This window comes from Aquila chrysaetos, chromosome 4 (assembly GCF_900496995.4).
Source record: "Aquila chrysaetos chrysaetos chromosome 4, bAquChr1.4, whole genome shotgun sequence".
NCBI lineage: Eukaryota > Metazoa > Chordata > Aves > Accipitriformes > Accipitridae > Aquila > Aquila chrysaetos.
This window is the reverse complement of record NC_044007.1, coordinates 8,723,394-8,748,288: the sequence shown is the minus strand read 5'-3', so window position 1 is coordinate 8,748,288 and position 24,895 is coordinate 8,723,394. Positions and strand designations below refer to the sequence as shown.

At 43.9% G+C, this 24,895-nt stretch overlaps 1 protein-coding gene across 2 annotated transcripts in view; it reads left to right on the top strand.

The window, feature by feature from the left end:
* Window positions 1-1,023: 1,023 nt before the first annotated feature.
* Window positions 1,024-24,895, top strand: part of CCN4 (cellular communication network factor 4) — a 35,705-nt gene continuing 11,833 nt past the window's right edge. For both annotated transcript variants that reach the window (XM_030012870.2, XM_030012868.2), the window contains exon 1: window positions 1,024-1,284. In XM_030012870.2, the coding sequence (XP_029868730.1) occupies window positions 1,237-1,284 (48 nt within the window). In that variant the 5' untranslated portion in view covers window positions 1,024-1,236. The remainder of the gene's footprint in view (window positions 1,285-24,895) is intronic.

The following is a 24,895-nucleotide window of genomic DNA, read 5'->3' as shown; positions in this document are numbered from 1 at the left end:
CGACCTGGCACACCCGAGTCACAGGAGGTAGCCAAGGATGAGCAGAGGTTGAAGTCCCATCTCAGTTCTAGTTTGGCCATCAGAGTGTTCACCCACCCATCACTGCCCAGCCTGCCACATGAAGCAAGAGGGCTTGCCTACTTTTAAATTTACCTGGACACCTCATTTAACCCATGCCTCAACTCTTCCTTGGGTTTAAGACTTGTAAAGCTGTTTAATAGGATTTTTCTTCCCTTTGCAAGCACTCATTTTCCTTATACTATTCTATTTCAGTTTAAGGATGAAAGGGACTTTAAATTCTTTCAAATTCAGATTTCGAAGGGTGAGGGAAAATACTATGCATGTGCCTAGGTAAAAGGAGAAAAACACATCAGACATGACCCAGCTAAAATCAGGGTATACATTAACAGGGATACAGGTGATCAGAGAGTTTAGCTCTGCTCAGGGTGGGGTTTGCACTCCCATGTACCTGGGCAGTATTTGTTATGCCCACTACTGGCACATGGTAGAAGTATAACTGGGCCCAGGAGCTGATGCATACTCTGATACGCTCCAGAAAATCACAGAAGGTATGTGTAACATGGCAGGGGATAGTATGTCCTTCCTTTTGTTTCCCCTGTGGGTTGCTCTGTAAAGAGGGGGGTCCCAAGGGAGCTGGCAGACTGCCTGCCACGGGGTGCACTCGCAAGACAAACATCCTTCTGCAATTCAAATGAAGCCACTCTTTTTAAAAGATTAAATAAATCAAACATCTGTGCGTATTCGTACACATGTCGGGTCATTAATCACAATCAGTAAAGTCAGATCAAATGTTTCTTGCCGTGCTGGCTAAGTTGCAAGACTCTGAATGCCATGAGCAACACGAGAGGTAAGCTTTGAGCATTTCGGTGCTGTGCTAAGATCGCAGGGCGATGGACCACAGCGCTGCAGCTTTCCCTTTAAGAGCCCTTTGGCTAACGGCGATACACTGAAATGCAGGAGGTGGGACAACACCACACACAAAAATGAAGAAGTGAAGGCAGGAAAAGTTTCTCCAGAGGAAAAATGCAGGGCTTGTCCTTCACCCTGACGTCAGATCTGTCTTTAATAAAATCCCCAAAGAGCCAAGAGAAAAAGGCAGAGTGCCTAGGCTAGGTTGCCAGTTGAGGATTGCTCTGCGTTCCCCAAAGTGGTGTTTTTGTTCAAAACGGCTTTAAATCTGGGTTCAATCAATGTATTTAATCCCGGCTTCCAGGGATGAGGTGGCTTTTGCCCTGGATTCTAGCAACAAGCAGCATTTTGCAGGTGAGTTGGGAAACTGCAGGAGCGACTCGTCTTCTGCAAACACACTTGGGGCTAATGCACGGTGGGCTGGGAGAGCTGAGTGCGTGCATGTGGGAAGGTGGGCACTGGTAAGCTTTGGGGAGGTGGGAGATGTGAGAGCAAGGAGGGAAAGATGAGCTGTGGAGGGAAAGGAAAAGGGAAAGGGAAAGAAAGGAAAGGAAAGGAAAGGAAAGGAAAGGAAAGGAAAGGAAAGGAAAGGAAAGGAAAGGAAAGGAAAGGAAAGGAAAGGAAAGGAAAGGAAAGGAAAGGAAAGGAAAGGAAAGGAAAAAGGAAAGGGTGCAGAAGTGTCTCTGAGTTAAGTCCACCTCTGCACAGCATCCAGGTGGATCTGCACAGAAAACTGCAGTGTGGGGTGGTGGTGTTTTGTTTTGGTTTTTTTCCTTTTTTCTTCATTTTTTTTTTTCTTTTCCTTTTATTGCCGCTATTTGCATTGCGGAGCAAAAGAAGGAGGCAAAGATGACCCCTTCCTGCCCGAAGTAGCCAGGGTGAGGCTGCGAGGGCAGCGGCTTGGAGGGCAAAGCGGGCCGGGACCGAAGCAGTGCCGGGGCCGGGACCGGGGCCGGCACCGGAGCGGGGAACGGGCCGGGAGCCGGGCGGTGCCGCCGGCCGCTCCCCGCAGGTGTGCCGCTGCCGGCGCTGCCTGCGGGCCGGCGGAGGAGGAGGGTTTTCTTTCCCTCTCTCCCCATCTCTTGTAGCTGCCCGGTCCACGCAGGCAGTAGCTGCTTTCCTTCCCCTCCTCTTTGGAAAAACCTGGGTGGAAAAGCCGCTCATTTCAGAAGGTGTTTGAGTTTTGTTTTTCTTTTTTTTTTCCCCGGTGCGTGCTTGCGGCTGGCGTAAAACCGGCGGGACAGAGAGCGAGCCGGCTGTGGAGAGCTGTTGGAAGGTGTTTTTTAGGAAGGTGACGGTCGCAGGGAGGCAGGGGGTGCGGGGAGCGCCTGTCCCCACCGGGAGAGCGACCCGCGATGTCCCTCATCCTCCTCCCCACGCCTGGAGGCAACGCTCGGGGAGCCCTGGGGACCCCGAAAGAGAGGTGGATCCTAGGGAGCCCTTTGGGGTACCCGGCTTGAGGCCGGGGCATTCCCTGAGCCAGACACGTGTGAAGCTGTGTCTGAGCATCGCTGCTGCTCGAAGGGGGGGTAATGTCAGCAGCTTTGCACGGGGAGGGGGGGGTTTGCTTTGCAGGGCTGCTGGCATCAGGGGTTGGCTTGTGTGTTGCGAGGTAAAGCGAGGCTTTAAAGCAAGAAAGTAGCACGCGTGGTGCGATATGGTACGCCAGACGCACCTGTGTGAAAGCAGATGGCAAAGCGATAAGTCCTGCTTGAATGTGGAGATGGACTGATAGGGGTGCCTCTTCTAGGAAAAAAAAAAAAACCAACACAAAACAAAACACAAAACTAACAACAAACAAACAGAATGAAGCTCTTGGGCTCTCTGAGGTAAGCTGATTCTTACCTCAGTTGATTTTTGTTGAGCAAGTAAAAAATCTCACAGAGGGAGGCCCCCCCCCCCCCCCAACAGTGTTACTAGAGGAGATCTGTGTGAGCCTTGTAAATTTTACAGTGGTTGTCCTGGGTTCCCTTAATATCAAGGATGTTTGTAAAAAAAGCTGCTGTAGCATGAAAGTACGTGTGAGTGCATGCAGACACATGTGCCTGCTGTGGGGGTGAGTAAGTGAGTGCAATCCAACTACTGCTGGCAGCAAGTTTGGTCTAAAGAGCATCTCAAAAAGAGTTTGAAACAGTATCAAAAATAGCCTAAAAAGAGTCCTGGGTCTCCACTGTTTCAATTCCAGCTCTCCACTGAATGGAGCAGGTGAAGCTGTGTCTCTCTGGAGCATCCCAGGGGCACTGTTACCTCCCAAACATACCCGTGGAGTTGGACCTTGGAAGGGTGAGGTTAGAAACCATTGAGTAGGGATGATTTCCCCCTGTAATGACGTGGCTTTCTGTGGGTTTTCTCCACACCAGAACTGGGATGTGACGGGGGGTTGCTAGGCTGAGGAAGGGCAGATTTCTGTCTGGTGTACACAAGGGAGTGAGGGAATGGGGATGAAAAGAATGATAGCATGGAGGGATGAGAGGGGTTGGGGAAAGCAGCTAGGAGGGAGTTTTAGTCTATGTAATATTTAAAGGACTTTTGGGAGAAGAGCAGGCTTGGTTTGGTCTGCTTAAGGGAAGGATGTCTGAAGGAGGAAGGGATATTGCAAATGGTATAGGATATTGTGAATATTTAGCTGGCATGGCCACCTTGCTCATTAGCCATATCTTAGCTAAGTCACGCAGGTCATAACAGATGAGTGCTGGTAAAGCTCTGACACCTCCCCACCTCTTTGTCTATTGTGTTGCGTCTTTGGTGGCATCAACACAACAGTAATAAAGATCTTTCCAACGCTGCAGAGGCATTCATGGAGTGCTGGCATCAGGCAGGTCGCTGTGCAGAGGCAAAGCCCTGTGGCCTCCCTGGGGACTTGTCACTCTTCACTTATATGAAGAAATATGGACAGAAAAAGATTCTCCACAGGGAAAGAGGAGGGTTGACTATCTGGAATATAACTGGAATATATATACCCATTCCAGGGAGAAAGAGGAGTTAATATGGGAAGGTCAAACAGGTCTCAAAGGACATTTCAGAAGGCAGCTATCAGATTCTGCGGCAGTGTTCCCCGTCCCCCAGTACTGTATTAAGCTACAGGCAGTTACTGAGTTCTTAAACAGTTTTATCAACAGAGTTTTATTAGGGCATAACTGCACAGGAGATGGGCTTGGGAAAAGAAAAATAGCTGAGCATAGCTGGAATTGCAGGCATAAGTTTTCAAACATTTCTTAAAATATTTTTTTTTCATAGATATAAGGGCAGAGACCATGGGAGCCCAAGTCCCGTCAACTAGGCTGAGATTCCTCAGTGCCTGAGTCATTTCTGCAGCAAGGACTTTAAGGCTGGATGGGTTGGCCCCTTTCAGTGCTGCACATTGAGGAATCAGAGCCAGGATCTTCAGCCTCTAGTCCAGATGACTCAGTAGATAAAAGACCCCTTGTTCAGATTGGACTAAATGTCCCAAACCAGGGTGATGATTAGAAATGCAGTTCTGCACTTTGTAGAAAATTAGTAAAGGAGATTATACAGGAAGAAGAGCATTGGAGGTTTCTAAAACATTTAAAGTGGAGAAATAGGTGGTGTGTGGATCTAAAAATCTAAAATAAATTTTAAAAAAGGTGAATGCAAACCTGAAGACTTTTCCTTTAATGGTGGTGGTAAGCAGCAGGTCAAATAGAAAAGAATGGTGTTGCTCTTCATTGCATCAACTAGTAGGCAGGTATTGAAACTTTTATTTGATGTGATGGCAGTCATGGCACACAAACACCAGGCTTTTGGCTTTAGTGCATTTGAGGGAGGAGAGAGATATTCAAAGATGGTTTTATATAGGCACCATCTCCTTTGTGAGCATTGATTTCACTAGATAGTCATTGATAATGACCCAAACTCAGGGCTGCCCCAGGCTGTGTGGAAAGTGGTTTGAGAACCATAATGCGTGGTTTTTCCTTCTCCTTTTTATAAGATTTATTGGCACAGATGTGAGGCCAAGAATTTCATTTGTAAAATGTTTAGATTTGGTGGCAGGAAAAAATTATTACATTTCTTTGGGCTCTTCCAGGCAAAACCACATTCTGACCAAACATGAACCAAAGGAAAAAAAAAAAAAAAAGAAAAGAAAAAGCTAAGGATTGATTTATTAATTTATGTATTTGCTTTGCTAGCAGCTCATATATAGTCTAATGCTAAAGGTTCCAGACACCTTTATTCTTGTCTGCAAAAATCCCGTGGCTCTCCAGGGTAGGTGAGCTAAGGTTTGTCTATTGAGTGCTTCTTAATGGAAGACTACAGGCTTGCAACATGGATAATGACGCATAGATAATCTTAGGCAGAATAGGTTCAAAGTTGATGTGTCTTGTCCCTCTAACCTTCCCATCATTCCCTGTTGCTTGACAGCATCTGGTTGCCAGAGACAGGTTTGATACACTTCTCTTTAGAAGGGCTCCTATCCTACACTTCCATAAATTGTAGATGTCAATTAAAATTACACTAGTTATAGCAGCTGAAGATTCAGCTATGCAAATGACTATCTCGTGGCTCGAAGCTGGTAGATATAATCCCCGTGGGCATGGCTGCATCATACATGGGGCTTTCCCAAAGCTGATCTTCCATTTGGCAGTCCCCCCTCACAAATCCCCTTGCAGAATGGAATCATTGCCGAGGCAACATCCTGAAGGTAGCACTGAATGTGCTTCACGTGGATCAGAGGTCCAGACCCAAGTCTGTTTCTGATGAAGATGCCTCCTAAATACACAAACACACGCAGAGAGTTTTTGCTGAGAGCAGCAGGCTTTTATGCATTTTTTTCATAACTTCTCCTATCAGTGTCTGAATTTGCTTTGATAGCCATCAGCTGCCAGTGTGCAACAGCGTCTTTGCCAACAGTAACCAAGACAGAGCTGGAGACAGGGACTGGCTTCCTCACCCACCTCGCAGTTGTGCCACTGCCTGTTTGTGTCCTCTCGGGCAGGTCCTGTCCCCATTCCACACTGCAGCAGTCCTGCCTGCAGGGCGAGTACTTTGCTAGTGGGGCTTCTCCAGGGAAAGGGGTTAGTTAAAATGATAACCGTGGGGTTTAGCAAAAGGAAGAGCTTTACATGATGATACTGGGAGTCTGTCCATTGAAAGGCTCATGCATGTTTAACTTCTCCTGCCTTCCCCAGGTGCTATGAAAAGGCACCAGTTAAAAATTCCAGAAGTCCTCCACACCCACATGGGACATTTGACTTCTTTGTTCAGAAGCTCTAGGCTCCCACGTTGGGATGGTAAGAGTTGCTTTAGCATCTTCCCAGTGCTCAGCTTACTGAGAACTGCTCTTTTTGGATGGCTTCAATGTCCCAGCGGGGTCCTGAGCATTCTTGTCTGGACAGCCCTGGCTCTCATGCACAAGTGGAAATGAAGCTGTTTTAAACAAAAAGAAATAGTATCATGTATGTGAACATTGGCAGCTGTGGCCTGGCAAAAGCTGAACGCCCACAGCTTCAGCTGAAGCTACATCTGAGTATCAAGCCTGACAGCATCTCATGTTGTGGACCAGAGAGCAGGGTAAAGTTTCTTCACTGTTTCAGACTTAAGTTTGTCACCAGGAGGTGCAGGTAGGCACCCTGGATTAAGATATTCCCCCTTTGCTTTCTTATAATACAGCTCAACCATCCTCATTCTTAGGTGCTTATGTCAAAAGTAGAATTTTCTGTTCCTATTAAATAGTAACTTTGACTGACAGCTGTCAGCTTGGCAGTGATGGGCCCAAACAAAGTCTATCCATTTGTTTTCTTTCTGTGTTCTGATGTTCACCAAGAACTCAGACCCAGTTTCTTGGACTGGGCTTAAAGTACCCAATTTCCCCCTCACTCCCTCTTCCAAGTTTTGTCCCACCCAGGGTCTCCTGAGATGAGTTACCTTCAGCCTCCCATTGCTGCAGGTTGGCAGGGGGATCACAGGGCTTTATTTTTACAGATGTGTTCCTGGGTCAAGCGACTCTGATTCTGCTGCTTTAGAAGCCCTGTGCAGATGTTCTCCAGTGCTGCTCTGGGTTTCCTAGCTGTGGGTGAGGATCACTGGCTCTCCTGCACCCTGGTGGTCTCCCAGCTCTGCGAGGTACCTCCACTGGTGCCTCTGTTATTTATTACATCCATACTGAAACCTTATGTGTTTCCCTCTTGGCTGCCGCTTATTCTGGCATCCTGGGTGAAGCTTCTGGAGTCCTCTTAATCCCTTGTGCCTTCTAATAGACTGCTGCTGGGCTTTGACTTGTAATCCTTGCATCTGAGCTAGGTGTGGGAAAGTAGAAGGGAGAAAAGGCATTTTTTACCTCTGTGGGTGCCAACAGCTGGCTCTGCTCTACAAGTAATTCTTCTTGTGGATGGGGAAGGAAAGGAGAGCCTTTAGGCCGAAACAGCTGTGGAAGAAGATAAAACTTAAGCTAAGCTTTGCAGCACAACTTGAATAATGAATTTCTAATACTTCGGTTGGTAATGCATTCCAGGACTGCGTGGTCATCTCTGTGTTCCTCTTCTCTTTCTCAATAGCTCCCACGTTGTTCTGTTTTATTAGTCTGGGTCTGTCATTCTACTTAACCTATAAAGCAAATGAGAGATGAGCAAGCTGGAAGGCCAAGTTTCATGAACTCCAGGATGGCGTGCAATAAGCCCAAAGGGAAACCTGAGAGGTATTTGAAGAAGTAATTGTGAGCTTATGCATCATCCATGGAGGGTTGTGAGTCACCTGGATCCTGATGTTGCTGGGCATGTGTGCAGTTAGGTCTTTACTGTCATGGAGAAATTCCAGCCCTGCACAAGGACCTTCTCCTAAGAGCTTGCCTTGCAGATTTGGAAGGAGTTATAAGAAAAAATGTCTTGTGCTTGGTGATGGGGCAGCATAGCAAGATCACTTGGTCCAGCATTTCATTGACACTCAGATGAACAGAACTCACAATACCTGTAATGCTTTGGCTGCTTTTATGCCTTTTTCTTAGAGCTGAAACAAACTCCTCCTACTCAGCTTAAGGTGAACCTGTCCTTTCCCTTCCTAGCATACTGAAATCACCTCCAGTGAAAGGCTTCCAGGTGGATATGAAGCATTGGTTTTATTATTACATCTCTAGCATGCAGCTGTCTAGCTTGAGTGAGTTAGTAGCTACATTAGATTTAGAAACATGGAACTACTATATGTAGAATCTGTATATAACGGAAAGAACACAGTAAAGTCAGTAGTAGTAAGCAATTTGTAATTCTGTACAATACCTGACACAAAACTTGCTATGTGTCACCAAGAGCAGCGTAACCCACATAGATTTAACAACTTTGACCAAAATTGCTCTGGATGACTCAGGGATTTTATTTTTTTTAAATTTCTTTTAGAAGTCAGTGATTTTTTAGCTACATGTGCATGGTAGCACTTTCCCCTTTCTAGAATTTACAAATGCAACTCAAACTTTAATTTCTGAGTGGTTTAAAAGTTTCGATTCCTTTCCATGCTCTAGCAGCTTTCCAGACTACCATCCTGCTTTCATTTTTGGTGTTTTCTTACTGAAGCTTTTCGAGTAACAAGAGACAGCAAGATGAGTGGGGGATTGTTTCTTTCTTTTGGTGAAGTTTCCTCATCTCCATATACGTATGCTTGGCCTGTGACAGGATGATTATACAGAGAAGAAAGGAGCATGGCTTCGCTGAAACCCAGTTTGGCGCCTTTTGGGGACAACACTAATCATATGAGGCAGTGACTCTGGTGAATTTGTTTTACTCCATGAAGGGGCCAGACATCTTGCACTGGGCAGACAACTTATGAACCAGCTCTCTGCAGAGAGACTGGTAACTTCCCCAAAAAGTGCCATCACTATCATAAAGCATTTCCTGACTGTGCTCTAAACACTTGTGTCATTGTCACTGCCATGCCTGATAAATGGTATCCTTGGCATTCTCATATTTGTGGTGCAAGATGCCACTCTGCATCTGTGTTCTTTGGACTTGTGTATCCTCCTTTCTGGGTTTTAAAGTCCACCAAAATATTCCTGGATGTGTATGATAACCAAGCAGGCTATAGGTCACATTCATGATGACCAACTTATATCTGCTGTGAGAGAGGGAACCTTCTGTATCTAGGCTGACAAGAAGGCAGAGACATCAAAATCCATATGAGGGAAATTAAGCGCTCCTCTGAGTGGCTGGCACATGTACTTGGCTGCCCGCAGGCTACTAATTCCCTGGTTTTAGAGTAACAGCTGGGTCATTTTAGCTGTTTAGCAAGGAAGGACCAAACCACAAAAACTGCAGCCAGTGCTGAGAATCTGCAAGTGGATTACACTATAAAACTCTTTGGTTACATTTTTATGAGGAAAAAAGGGTGGAAAATTAATTAGGAAAATATCCAGGTTCCATTAACTAGCTTGGCCATTCAGCAGGTGATTTATTTATAAGCACTGCTGGCAGTATTGCCTGCTGGATCTTGGTCTTGGAGGACGAGGTCATACCCACAGCATCTGTGTGTGGGCTGATATACATTGATGCAACAGAATGAGGGCAAATTTCGTTGGCTTCTTTCTGTGAGTTTTTCTTCCACATTTGACCCTAGGTATTGCAGTTACTGTAGTTAAATATATAACGACATCCCTGCTATTTAACAGTGCAGTTCATTTATGGAGAGCATTCACTATTAATTGTCACTGTTTTATTAGAGTGCTAAGTGTACATTTTTAAGATTACATTTAAAAAATACATACAGGTCAAAGAAGCTGCAAGGTGATGTCTATGAAGTAGTGGATTTCTGGAGGTCACTTGACTTATTTTTCCATATTTTACATCAAAACCTGTACTAAGCTTCCTCAGTGCACTGGGGTTCCCCAAAGAGGTGGTACGATTGCGCTTGTGCAGGCTGGTGAATTCCTCGCCCGCCAAAGCTGCCCCGGTGTGGGTGAGCTCCTGAGCTTGTGGCGGAACGATGCATTACGTGCCTGGTTTCAGGCTCAGATAAGATGCTTCTGCTTCATTTAGATGATACGCTTAATTCTGTTTGATTTACATGTACATACATACAATACACATACGCATATACCCACATCCCCCCCTGTATTTTTATGTTTTGCGTCAGTTATTCCATATGTGTCATATAAGCAGTCTGTTTGCACTCAAGGAGATGTTTGTGTCATATTTTTGACTGTTCCCCCCCCCCCCCAGCAATATTAAAATACTTTCCAGAATATCATCTGGGAGGCTGGAGTATTTGATTAGAGGAATAAATGGATATTATGGCAGCACAGTTGAGATCCCTTTAAAACCTCTGCATCCTTGATGACTGTACCATTTAGTAGAAGAACAATTAAAGAATTGCATTTGTCTCTTTCCCATGTGACTATATGACCATAAAGGTGTTGATCCTAGTTTTATTGTTCACCCCGTAAAATACAAGGGGAAGCTTTCTTAGAAAAACTGCCTTTACAACAGGAGCTGTGCGGATATAAATATTTTGGCTTAACACCTCCCTCCCCATACGCTTCCCAAATGTGGTTTTTCTGGCACAAATCGTGTCTGCGGAGCAGCCTTGGCCCAGGGGGATGCTCGGAAGAAGCAGGGTGCTGTGCAAGGCTGCTGGGGAGGACCACAGCCTTGTCATTTGTGCACCAACACTGCCCTCGCGTGTCGGGGAATTCGGTGACCAAACCTGTGCCTGCATGTAGGCTCTGGGCACAGCTCCCGCTCCTGCTTGGCATGCTGTGGGCTACAGGCAGCCAACGCCAGTTATTCGGAGACAAGCAAAAATGTCAGTACCCATATAATTAGAAATTCATCTCTAGCCTTCTGGAGACAAAAGACATAGCTGGTGTCCTCCTCGATGTGTGAAAGCGGCAGCGTTAACTGCTTAAGGGCTGAGATGTTGCAACTTTGAAGTTTGGGGTTGCTTAGGATGGGGAAGTGGTAGCATTTGCCTGGTGTATTTTTTGGGAGGCATGTAGGTGCTGATGGGCATGAAGTCTAAGCAACTTTCTCCTTGTGACCTGTCAAAGCGCTCCAGTGCCAGGGTGCAGGACTCCCCATGTGAGTGGGTTGTGGTAGAGCTGCAGCAATACCCTGGCCTGAGCAAGGCTTTTTATTGGTTTATTTATTTATTATTTATTTATTTTATGCCATTCATGGTGTCAGCAGGTCTCTGGATCAGAAACGGGAGTTTTGTCACCTGGTTGGTTTAGACCTGGGCCCCAGCAGGTATCATAGCTGCATGCAAGCAAGAGTGGATCATGTGCAAAAGACCCATTTCGACACTTTGCACGGATGAATCAAGTTATAAACTGCTGATCACCACTGATTTTCTGGATTTGAAGGTATTGGAGAGGTGAAAGAGTCTTTCCCTTTTGCAGGCATCAGGTGCATCTGGTGGTCAAAAGTCAAAACACTAAGCAACTGACATTGCTGAACTGACAGCATCTGAGAGTCAGCTCAGTGGAACAATTTCTTTTTTGCATCCAGTAAGAACTAAACAACTTAGGTTTTTAGCTGTGTGTAGGAGGAGGGATCATGGTATGGTTACAGTGTAGGAACAAGAAATCTAACTGCTATTTTTGGCTCTGCCACAGACATCCTGTCTGCCTTTGGGACAGTCACTTCATTTCTTGGCCCCAGATTAAAACAGGGTTATTCAATAGTTTCATCCTCGAGAAAGATGCTGCTTTCCACCATGAGCAATCCCTCCTAGGAGCAGAATGTGACACGCTCTGCTTGCTCTTGCAAGTGCCGTGTGTGCATTCCCATCCGGAAAGCTGATACCTCCAAGTATATCAGCCTTCACATTTACCGCTTGCACCAGTTATTTTAGGTTCATTCTCTGGCATTTTTTTTTACAAAGCCCTGAATTTCAGTTCTGTTTCCACTGACTTCAGGGGCAGGAGGATTCATTCTCCAGCACAATACATACTTTTCCTGTCCTAATAACTTCACTCCTTTACTTTTTTCTTCATTAATGTATGCCAGGAGCTGTTATCATTTCCTTGCTTGTAGCTTCCACTGTGTTTATTTCAAAAGTAATGGTTTTGTCCCCAAAGTCTTGTAAAAGCCAAGGGCAAATCTACTGGCCCCTCTCTTTTCTCTTCCTTCCCTATTTGCAGTGTGTCAGCTTTTGTTGGGGGTGGGAGGGAAGGTACAGATGCTTTTGGGGGCTTTCTCTTGCATATTAAAACAGGATCTGAGCTTCAAGCATGTCTGGAATAATGTCTGTAATGCAAAGCCCAGGCTGGCTTGAGAGCTGGCTCTGATCTCTTCTGAGTCTCCTCCTTCCTGTTGCTGGAGTTTACTCTTTTTGCTGGTTTTGGGCCAGTTCTTCAGGAACAGCTTGTTCCCCCTTTTCAGGGACTCATCACCTACCCCTTCTCCTTTTTCATAGCATGTGGGACAAGATGCTGTCTGTGGCTATCACTCTGCTGGCTGCTGCCCTGTAGCAGTTCTTGCTAGAAAACCAAATGACCCTTAGAAACGTTGTTTGGATCAGCCGATCTCTCAAGCCTCGCATGGGAGACTTACATGGGTGGTCTTTTCTCCAAGCTCCCCTTGGCTGTGTCTCCCTGCGATCCTGCTGGCTCCTCATCCCTGATGCTCTGCTCAGCCGCTGTTATGGGCAGCTAAAACATGGGTGAGAGGACCCCATGTTGTTATCCTGTCAGAATCAAGGACACGCTGTTTCTCGGGGCTGGAGCTTGGGGCTGGCCAAAGCAGTTAAAGCAAGACTGGTGACTCGGTTGCCCATGCACTCACAGCCTCAGGTGGTCTCCTCTTCATACGGGGCTCCAGAGCAGGAGACGGGCAAATACCTGCTGCAAAACTATGTTGCAATGCAATGGCCCTCAGCTTACATGAGGGCTTAACCATATTTATCCAAGTCTTGCAAGCCAAATATTCTGGGCCAAGCCCTGCTGATCTTCAGAAAGGGAAAGAATTATGTTCCTAGCCATGAGCTAGCAGCCAAAAGAAGGATCCTTCCCGTGCCAGGTCTGTAGCATTTTAAATGTGGCACTCCGTGGAAATCCAGACCAACGCAGAAGATGTAGAGAAATTGTCCATGGCAAGGTAAAGGAACTTGATGACTGTGAGAGAACATCAAGGTGAATATTTTTAATCTGAATTCAGGGTTTTCTTTGAAGAATGCTATCAAGCAGCCAAACTATTAAAAACAAACTCCTCTTAAATTCGGAACTGCAGAGAAGATCTTGGAGCATCTGTGGGTGGTAACTTCTGCACGAACCCCAGTTCAGTGCTGAAGAAGCACTGTTTTGGAACAAAACCATTCTTTTATTCCCTTCTCACTAATGTTGAATAAATCTATATAAGGTATTTGAATAGTAGTCATTCTGAATTATCTTAAAGTTACGACTGTACCTGCTGCCTCCTAGGAGTTGCCCTGGCTTTTCAGCCTCTGTCTGTGGAAAGCCCCAGTGCTTTTTTGTATCTTTTAATCTCATAATTTTTTGTGATCATCTTGTTTCCTTTTAATGCTATTAAAGCTTAAGTGACGTACACTTCCTACAGTTTTCAGTCTTTTTTTGCCAAACTGCTACCTATATGGATCATCTGATGCTATTAAGATCTACTGAATGAAATGATAGAACAACATTTACCCTGAATTGGGTAATCACCTGAAAAAAACCCAGGATATGGATCTAAATCACTCTTAAAGATGAAAAATAAGACAAAAACATAGTGGAATGAATGTAAACCCCAGGCATCCTCTTCTGAAAAGCCACTAAAAAAGCAGGCAGTATCTGTTCCCTTCTGGTTTGGGGAGTTAATGGTTGTGGGCTCTGTGAACATGGGGTGTGAGACCCTGGTCCCCAACGATCCGCTCTAAACTCCCCTCAACCACAGTGCAGTTTGTAACAGGCTTGAAATTATTAGTTGTTGGCTTAAAAAATGAGTGTATTTGGAAAAAAATGTTGTTCCTTCTCATTTTACATCAGTCTTTTTGTAAAAGGTTTGCTTGTTTGTGTTTCTGTGTTTTGTTTTTCTATAGGAAGGATACCCCAAGTACCATGCGAGTAACAAAAGTCAAATATTTTTGCTCACCTTCTGATAAAGCTAAACTCATTCCTGCCTTTTTCTATTTTTCTGATGAGCTAGAGGGGTTTCAGACAATGAACGTTGTCCCAGGCTTACACAGTACATTAACAGATAGTTTCTGTAACAGAAACAGAGCAGGAGGAAAAAAAGAAAAGCCCTTGTGTGTTACTATTGAAATGCTGAATTCAACTGTTTTCTTGGAAAGCTAATGGGAGGTCTGTGTAGGGTCAGGAACCTGAGACCAGATCCACACCAGTGTTCTAATATCTCTTTATTTTTCTCTACTTTGTGTCTGAATCCAAATTGAAACCAGTGAGACCTGGACACTCCTGAGGTAGTGAGCTTGGCTGAAAAAATGGAGAAATAGGAAATAAAAATTATCATTTCATAGGGTTATTCAGCCTAGGAGAGTAGAGGAGGGAGGAGAAAAGTGGCCTGGAGAGCTGGCAAAATGGGAGGGGTGTATGTTGAGAGATGGACAGTCATGGGAGGTCTGCTCCTCAGTGCCTTGGCTGCTTCTGGCTCAGCTGGACCTTAGGGCCTGGCAGTCATCCTCAAGCCAGTAAATTCCCGTTGTGTGAGACTTCCTAGAACTTTGAACAGGCTTTATTTCTTTGTGGTGGCCTGGGAAGTGGATGCTATTGCTGATAAGTGCTGTCCAGCTGCCAGCACACTGGAGCCTGCTCTCTCCCCTCTCTTTACTTTGCTGCTGCAGAACTTGCACAGTCGTGGTCTTTCTTTTTTTTTTGTATTAAATCTCAACTGTTAATCTCCTTGGTAGATTTGAGGAAGAAAAGGACAAGTTAAAAAATGCACTTCTGACTCCTGATCCCACTTTCCTGTTGATACAGCTGTGTGTTTCCTACTCAACGGCTCAGCAAACAGACAGTTTAACCCTTCAAATCTTGCAGTTGTGTTGCTTTAGCATCACTGGTTTCTCTCCTTAAAGAAAATTTCCCCTCTTGTCTCTGTCCAGAGCAGCCTTTTTTTTCTTCTCCTTTTTTTTTTGCACATCCTCACACATTTCACATCCTGTTGTGGTTTAACACTTTATTAAAAAAGAACAGGATTTCCTCTTGCTTTTGGTGAAAACACTTCTGTCCTTTGCAACCCTCAATTTCTGGTGTTGTGTTCATGGAGGAGAAAGTAATTGTACCTTCTAAGTTTAATTCGCAGTAATTAAAATTCAATCACTAAATTCCCTGGCAAGGGCATCAGCAGAAGACTGATGTACCAAAATTCTGTAAACCAAATTTTTATTGCGTGAGATGAGAAAGTGTCTACTGGACTTCAGCTTGGGATAAATTACATGCCAAGGGTATTTCATACCAGAACAAACTCTTCATCACAACTGTCTCTGTTTTCATTCTGCTGTTGTATGGCTATTTAATTGATGGCATTGGTGGGATCACACCCATTGGTGGGGACCTGGCTGCATCTGCTGTGGCATTCTTAGTGAAACCTCTCTGCTACTGGTGTGGAGCTACACGTATATCCAGGCTGAGGAATATGCTGGCTGTCAGATAATCGTTCCTCTTATGTGAACAAAATGGAGAAACCTTGTCTTTTTGCTAAAGTATGGGTTGAAGGTGCTTAACTATGCTGTCCTCTTGCATTTGAAGTCCTCCAGACACCTCTGAAAGTCATATTCAGCAAAATTCATATGCTACAAGCTGAACACTGGTTATTCTATGGGTGAGTGGATAGAAATTTGTTCTTCCCAGGCACGTCACCAGCATAGTCATGGGCCTATAGCCCTTTTGGCATCTCTGGCTTTCCTACCTCTGCCTATCCATACTGATATCTTCATAGAGGAACTCTCTTGGGATCTCCATTGCCCTTATTCTCTGGCTGCCATCTCTCTTGATGGCAGCTGCATGTTTCTCTATGGGCTGGGTAGTTCACAATCTTCAGGGTTTGCTTCCTGTAGCAAAAGAAGCATTACCACTCCTGTTCTGCAGACACGGAGAGGCTAAAAGCTGAGTGCAAACAGCAAAGTCATGCCCTAGTCCTTACCTTTAGCAGCCTTAAAGTTAGGCATTTTATCTAGAGTAGTTATTGAGTTTTTTGTGTGTAGTCAGTGCAATGATCTCCTCTGATGCCAGCAGAGAGGGGCCCACGGTTTGCATCCAGCAGCTGCGAGCGCAGCTAATTGCATGAAGAGGCTGAGGAGAGTGGGGCCTTTTACAAATAATCTCACCAGTGCAGAAGATCCCACTGGTCTACTGAGCGTCTTGCAAATGTGGCAGCTGCTTGTAACCGAATCTGCAATCTTTTACAACACTGGACAGTGAGCCGGTGATTTGCTCAGGAACATTTTTGGAGTCATTTTGCATATGCACTTAATTGTCAGTGCATATTTGTTGACTAGCTCTAAATTAACTTGACTGCACAAATCATCTGACTTTCATTAGTATCAATATTCTTTTAAGACATTTGTATTTTAGTCACACTGTTCTGGCAGCCATTTATCCTTTGCAGTGACTATGAGAAGCAAACAAGATATATCCCTGTGCAATAACCATGCAGCTATGTGGTCTACATTAGAAAGGAACCTCCCTTCTCTTTAGCAACTGCCATTAAAAGCAAGCTGCTTACATTGGCTCATTTTAGTAGTCTTATTTGTAACTATATCTTACTGCATTGGCACCTCCAGGTCCCAATCAAAACTGATTTCCTCCCACTCTCCTCTCCAGCTATGTTCCTAGATAAACAAAAGTGAGTATGTCTTGTGAGAGGGATTTTTTCTTTCTTGCCTTTTCTGGGGGAAAGCTGATCAGATATCCTCTTGGTCATGTAAGAACTGAGTAGCTTCTACTTTCACTGAGAAGAAAAAAGTTCTTTTTTGTGCCTTTAATGGGATGAACCACCCCTCAAATGGTTGTGTACTCCAGAACTTTGCCCTCTTGATGAACTTGTCTTGAACACAGCATTTTTTTTTCTTTCCTAAGAAAGAAGTGGAGGTTGGTTGGTTTGTTTGTTGGTTGAGCCTGTAGCTCAAGTGAAGTTAATGGCAGCATTCAAAAAATTAATAATAATAGTATAAACATACTTTATGTTTTGCCCTTCTGGTAAAGCTTTGTCTTGTTAGATGCCCTCTTTGGAATTGCTTTATTACTTTTTCATGACTGAAAGCAGTGATGGTGTTGATTTCTAACATGAACCCCAGATAGGTCAGAGTCTCTTATGAATAACTCATGTCACATTAGTGCCAGTTTTAAGGGATTAGTTTCATACTAGATGGCATTCAGTTTGTGGACTTCTGATGTCCTTTTGCATATCCCTTAGACTCAGGTACTGTACGGCATTGCACATCTGACTGCCACTGAGATTGAGCTGAGCATCTGTGTGAGAATATCACTAGATCTCAGTTTCCCAGATGTCAAAGAAAGAGGATGCTTCATTCCACCCCTCTCCTTTTGGTAGACTATAAACTACGTGGGCAGGCTTGTCTCTTGTAACATCATAAAAAACCCAGCACAAGAGTGTCCTGGATCTGGTACATCCTATGATGAGTACATTAAGTGTACTGAATTTGCAGTCTCTTCTTTTCTGCTTACAAAACCTGTACACCAATCTACTTCAGGGTCTTGATTATGATCTAGAAAAATTAACAGATTCCAGATTTGTTTACTGGTTTCTTCCATCCTCATAGCTTTAGCCCTCAGGATCTCCAATATTATCTGGGTGAAGGGTCTTTGCATACATGTTTTGGCAAATAATGTCTCTGCTCCACATGTTGAGCTAGTAAATTCCTTCGGTTAGGCTGGGTTTGTTCCAGGGATTTGGGGCAGATAAGCTCAGCAAAGCTTGGGAAAAGGAGGCCTCCAGCTAATCACCACACTCCTGCTAAATGATCTCACCATAAATTTGGCAAGGTCGTTTGTGCTTATCTCACTTTAACTTCTAATATGAGCTTACAGCAATTCATCATTTCTCTAGCTTATGGGTCACCATGTTTCTGGCTTGCTGTCTACCTGGTGTGCATGGGCACAGACTCCCTTCCAGCCACATTCTGTACATCTGAACTCATCCAGACCTTGCAGCTACATTTCTATTGAATTTAGTGGTTTTATTTAAAAGTCTTTAGTCTTTTCTTGTCTGTGTGTTATTGTTCCATGGATTTTTGCTTTTTGAGTCAGAAGAAAAAATGCTCAGAAGTGTGCACTTAGCATTCTGCTGCTTGCTTCTCTTTTTAGACATCAGATATCACCGTTGCAAAGGACTTCAGGTTTTGTTTTTGAAATCCTTTTTGGCACATTCTAGAACACAGTGACAAAATGTCTAATTAAATCTGTTGGGAGGTATTTTAAGAAGCAGTTGTTTGACATTGGTACCCTGGGATATGGTTAAAAGCTTGATATCAGCTTTAAGAAGAAAACTGATTAGGAAGATAATGTGTCCCCAGGGAGTGCAATACTTCAATTCCTTGATGAAGTGAGTTAAAGCAGCATCTGCTCTGTGCTGCATATTGTGTTATACTTTCATTCAGATCCCTGAACCTGAAGTAGATTATTTGGATATGCATCTATTTCCATGAATCAGTTTATAGCACTCGGAAATGTAATGAGAATATTTTCTAGGATTTTGAAAGAGGCATAAGAGACTTACATAGTGAAGCCAGAAAACTTGACTGACTGTTGGAAGTAGCATAGGCTGTGGCACTGTTTCTGTCCTGCTGCCGATGTGATGAGATGCCCATATAGTGTGATGAAGGAGGAGGTGGAAGGTGTTCAGTTCTCTTTTCCTTTTTGTGACAACATGGACACTCCGGTTATTTCATGCTCGTGGTTCCACACACACCCCCAACCCCCCCACCTTAACCATTTCATACGATTTCAACTTTCAGGGAGGTTTTGTGGTTTGTCTCCTGACTATGTGAGTCTCTTTTGCCTCTGCACCCTCAGTGTGATAACATCACTCATTCGCTTCCCATATATCTTAGCACCCTTACAGTCCTGTTTCCAGAGATTTCCAGATGCCTGGCACCTGTTCAGAGCATCAGTCCAACCTCTTGCTGTCTGGATTCATGTTATCGTCTTCAACTCCTGTCTCCCTTCCTTAACTTAAATACTACTGTTCCCAGCTCAATAAGTTTTTAATACCATAAATACTTCCTTTGCCCCCTTGAGTTTTCTTATGTCAGACTTTGCACACTGTGCAGAGTCGCTGATGAAGAGGGTTGCAGCCCTTGCCATCTCTTCAGTCTTCCCTATATCTGTCCAAACTAGTGTAATCAAACCCATTTACCTAACAATCCCCGGATTTTTTAGAAAACAGTCTGATTTTCATATACAGAGGTTAAGGTTCCTTTACACTGCTGTAGCCTTATAAAAGAAAACTAAACTCTTTGTATTTGGCATACCATTATCGGTAACTCCCCATCATCTGTACCAATCACGGGAACTTGTTTTCCACTCTCTGGTCATGTACTCTTTTCTACCTGCATGCAGTGAGCACCAATGTTTTAGTAGGCTCTTGCACAGATGTGTCTGGGTATGGGAAGTTCAGTGCAGTAAGCATTGGTCTGTGATCTTCGGAAGTTAATCTGTTTATTCTCAGGGGATCTCATGGTGGGTGATACCGGCTGAATTTTTCACAATACAGATGTGAAAATGTCACAAGGCCTCCAAGTATAGCAATATTATTATACATCTTGAACAAGGGTCAGTGGGGTTTCTGGAGGCTGTGAGGGAGGTTCTGCATTTCTCAGCCTTCACTTAATCTCTTGTTCCCATTCTGTCTGGTTTGAATGGGACTTGATCTTGATCGAGGGAGATTTTATCCAGTGGTAAATCCTGCAGGTTCTTCCTCTTCCTACCTTCCTGGTAATACTTCCTCCTCTTTTGGACCAAAAGATCTCCTCTAATGTCCTCTCATCATTTGTGGTCTCTATATACTGCAGCTCTGCTTTGGCACTTGGCTGGGAAGAGGAATAAGTATCGCAGTCCAGGAGAAAGAAAGAAGGGGTCACATTTGATTGCAACATCCTCACTGCTGAAGCAGACAAGCTGTCCCCATGCCCTCAGGCTGCCTCTGTAGTGGAAGGCAAGAGAGAAGATGGAGCTGAAGTGCAGTAGAGCTAAGGTGGGCCATGCAGAGTGGTGGAGACCAAGGCACAAGACTTGCCCTTGCAAGCATGACACAGAAATCACACGGATAGGGTTTGGCATCGCTGATACTTATAATTGCAGTATTACTGTTATTCTTTTCCACTGCTCAGTGTGAGATCCAACCTGATGATACCCCCTCCCACTCTGGGTTTTGGTGGTCTCCTGATCTGGTTTTCTAGAAACAGCCTCACGCACTGGTCAGACTCTGGGTGAACATTTGTATTCCACGATTCTGTGAAGAAAAACTTCTTTCCTCACGTAAGTATGGCCAGGCTATACCCAGGTCAGATGAACAGGCTGTGGCAGATATTGATGTGGATGCCTTTGCTTCAAATGTACAAATGCTGCTTTACTGATGTCTCTGCATACACAGAACTAACTCACTTCAGATGCTACAAGAGACTTTTGCCATGATTTTGCCTGGCAAAGGGTAAGATAACATATATTACTTCAAGCTGGGTCCTAATGTTCTGCAGTCAGTCTCTGAATTATCTTCAGGTCCTCCTAGAGTGTGCAAAAGTCTGGCATCTTCTGTTGGCCCTAAGAATGCTTCTGACCTGTATGTCTTCCATCTGCATTCTTTGTCTAACAGATCTCATAAAATACTATAAGCTACAGTTACCAAAATATGCCATGCTTGGCACAAAAATATCCTTTCATGATGGGACTTTTTGCCTGGAAATGCTGCTGTTTATTCAGACAAATCGTAGGCTCCATCTGTTTTTTACTTAACCACAGGGATGTAGCAATGCAGTCTTACTGCTCATCTTTCATTGAGAGTTTTGAGGTGGCTTTGATATTATGATACAACACTATATTACATGGCAGTTATGGTTTTTTTGGATGAAGCCATGCATGCCTTATGTTCCAAAGGGACCGTTAAAGTGGCAGTAGCAGCAGCAGCAGCTTCTCTTTCTTTCTATTATCTTGAAATCTTCCAGCTGCAAAACCGGACTTCTGCTAGGTTTCCTGTTACCAGATAAAATAATAATTATCTGTCAAATAGCGTTTTTGGCTGTGCTTATGATATGAGAGGGGATGGACCTGCAAAATAGAATTCTTTTGTCTGCATTAAATGCACCATTTCACAGAAAGGCTAGTTTTTATTTCTCTGTGCCAGAACCAGACTTCAGGTGGCACAACGCAGGACTGAATTGATAAAGGCATCTTGTCGGTCGTTTGGGTTTATGGGCATATTCCACGTGTTGTTTTGGCAAGGTATGCATTCACAGACTGCCAGAAACGCTGGTTGTCAGTGCCCTCTGGAGGTCTTTAATCCAACAGCTGAGGATGGAGAATTCAGAGCTTCTCTGGGTGACCTGTCCCGGTGCTGCACTGCTCTTCTAGTGAAGAAGTTGCCTTCCTGGTGTTCAGACTAAAGCTCCCCAACTACATTTTATGGCTGCTGCCCATTAGTATACCCTCTGCTACCACTGAGAAGAGTGGATTGATACTAGGTCGCCTGTTAACCTCTTTGCCAGACTACCCAAGCCCAGCTCCCTCAGCATCTTGTCCTGGGTCACGACCTTTAGGTCTCCGACCATCTTGGTTGCCGTCCTCTGGACTGCCAATTCCTTGATATCCCATTTAAAGTGAGGGTTCAAAACTATAGTCCGGGAAGTGAACTAATCTACTGAGATCTCACCAAGACCAGATTCTTTTCCATATTCCATCTAAACAAACTATTAAACACTGGCAAAATGAGAGCAAGTAACCAGCCCTTTGTATGGATTTCAAGGAGGAAGACACTTTGACAGTTGGAAAATAAAGTGATCAACTCGGAAAAGCAAAGCTAGGGGGAAAGAGCAGTGGAAAATTGACATGGGAGGAAAATTGCTATTTAAAGGAAATAGGGATGCATAACTTTGTCAGTTCATCAGCAACTCTAGGAAAGTAAAGATACTAGGTCAAGCAAACAGTTTCAGATTTGAGAATTTAAATAACAATGAAATTTTAAAATGAAAAGTTGTTTTAAGTCAAAATGCTCTGCATTAGAACAGAAAATTGTTGATACTTGAAAATGCAGATTTCTATTTTTATTAGAAAAACAATGAAAACCAAGATGATTTTGAAAACTGCCATAAAATCTGTGCTATTCTTGCCATGGGAAAAAAAAATAAGTAAGTGGAGCTTCTTAATTTTACTTACTTTACTTTTTTGCCCAGCTTTGGACAGAGTGTCCCCAAGGGAGTAAGAGGACAGACGGCATCTTCCTTTTGATTTCAAGTCCATGACTGAAAAATAAGAGACAAGCAAATGCAGAACACAGCTAATTGCAAAGTAAAACCTCTGCCAAAGCAGTCTGCTCTTGTCTGGGAGCTGGAACTGTGATACTGTTTTTGTTACCCAGCTCATGGCTCATATGTCAACATCTTGTTCTGTACAGTTTTAGGATGGTTTGTAATCCTATGACCTTGGATGGTTGAAATGAACTTTCCGCTTTCCTAAAATTGAAGTCTGTCTGCTTGTCCCTTCTGGAGACTTTTCTTGTTGCTCCTCCAGATGTTCCCTGTTACTTTTTAAATTCTAGTTCAAGCTAGTTTCACTGGATGAGCTCATTAGCTGCACGAACCTAACATGTGCAGTGCAAGATATTAAAATGTTCTTAGAGCACAGAAACTATGCTGTTTGCCGTCCCAATTAGTGGAGTCTGTGGTAGCAGTGTCAATTTGTTAAAGATGTCCAAACATCTTTAGGTCACCCTATTCTAAGTGAGTGTTACTCTTACTGGGACAACACTTACGAAACATCAGGATGCTTTCTAACAGGGAAGTTCTTTCCCTCTGAATACTCCATGGAAAAATGTGAAGAAAATGTGGGGCCACACTGAGTTTGCCAGTATAAGCAATATTTTGGCAAAGAGGTGAATGTATGTAATCTTTACTCTGCAATTGTCTAAACTAAGTTAGAAAAGACTATTCCAAACATCTGCCTACATTCTTCCCACAGACACATTTCCCAAAATAAAGTTATGGGAAGTTGATTGTTCATCACTCATAGATCCACAGAAATATTAATGGTTGACTCACTGTGGATATTTTATTTTGTTAGGCTATTGAATATGCTTCGCACAGAACTTTCCTTTCTGCTCAGCCTACACAGCAAGAATAAATCCAGCTGGCACCTGATATCTATAAAACTGTCCTATATTTTCTGGGTTCAGAGTCTATTATTTTACAATATATTCTGGAGATTTCATGTCTGGGATCAATTTTAATGAGGTATCTAGAAGCTCATGCATGCACTGGGGAAGCTGAGCCCCAAATAATGATATTTTCCTCTTACCATTACATGTCCTGCAGAATCTGATTTATATCTCTGTCCTGATGCTAGCTCTCTTGTCACCAGTATTACCTTGTGATAGTTTATGAGCATCCATGGGGACTTAGGGATTTGTAGCAAGAGTATAACAGCGAGGAAGTCCTGATGGTACTGCGATTACTGCTGATCTTGCTGTAAGAACTAGCTCTTTGTCGGCCCATCTGTTTTGGGTGTGAGAATAATGCAAATATTCAGCAATATTCAGCTCAGAAGTTCCAGCTGAGCAAGATCAAGAAACAAACTTCTATCCTGAGGGCCTGTTTTAAGCCCACTGATGTAAAACAGTTCCTATTTTTCATTGCTAATGTGCCCATCTCTGACATGCGTTATGAGTTGTTAACCTCTGTCTGTTCTGAGATGAAACTAAGCAATCTCTATGCTTGCCCAGAGATGCAACTGAGGGATGGAAGGGTATGTGGCTTTATTTAATAGATTATTTATGTTTCATTTTGTCTTTCCATTTTTTCCTTCTTAAGTTCCAGACACTGCGTTCCCCTGGGAACTGTGCTATGTCGGGTTAGTGTTAGGATGTTTGCAACTCTGTGAAAGTGGCTGTGAGTGTCCTGGGGTGCCTTTTAAAATCATTTTGGTTAATGAGAGCATTCAGGGTGGTACATGGTGTTGGAGTTCGCGCTACAGGCGTTTCTGCTGGTGCTGTCTAAATAGTTCAGCCAGTAGGTGGAACCAGGAGAAAGCAGATGTGTTATCTGGCAAATAGAGAGTACAAATGCACAATCCTTTCCTGGGAGATGCAACCCTAGGTATCCGCTTAGCGTTGTGGTTTTAACTTCAGTGTCCCTGTTTAGGACAGCCAAACTGCAAAATCTGGAGTTATTTCTAAACAGTGACAGGCTGATGCTGTCAGGCCTTGGTGCGTGAACTCCCACCGGTAAGGATGTTTGGGTCAGGCTGCAAATCAGCTGATTTGATCACATAGTAGTAAGGAGGACATTTTAATAAAGATTCCTCACTGAGTGTTTTCTCTTGTGAGTGTCTCAGAGATGGAGGACAGGGGATAATCCAGATCACGTCGTATCCCTCCATCAATGACATCTGGCATTTGCTCAGAAAGGCAGTATCAGAAATGTAGGTTAAAAATATTCCTTTAACGTGTTCTACTGTGGGAAATTAAAAGGAGTCCACCCAATGGCATGTGCCCTGCAAAACACAGCTTGTGCAGCTAAGAGTGAGCTCCAAAGCCCTTCTTTTAGAGCAAATTACCACCAAGGAGAAAACAGCAGGAGCTGATAAGGTGCTATGGTTTGAGCAGACCTCTATCTGCCAACTTCTCATAACCATTTCCCCAGCTCTGCCAATAGCCAGAGGAACTGAATTTAGAAGTCAGTGTCCTTTCTGGACTTTTTCGCATCAGTAAACTGGAGGGGAACAACGTGGATAGCTTCTCCCTACCTTTACCCAGTTCATTGTGATGAGAAAAATACTTGAAAGAAAAAGGCTTTAAGAGTAAGATCCTACAGCACTGAAACAGTGAAGTCAATACACATGAATATA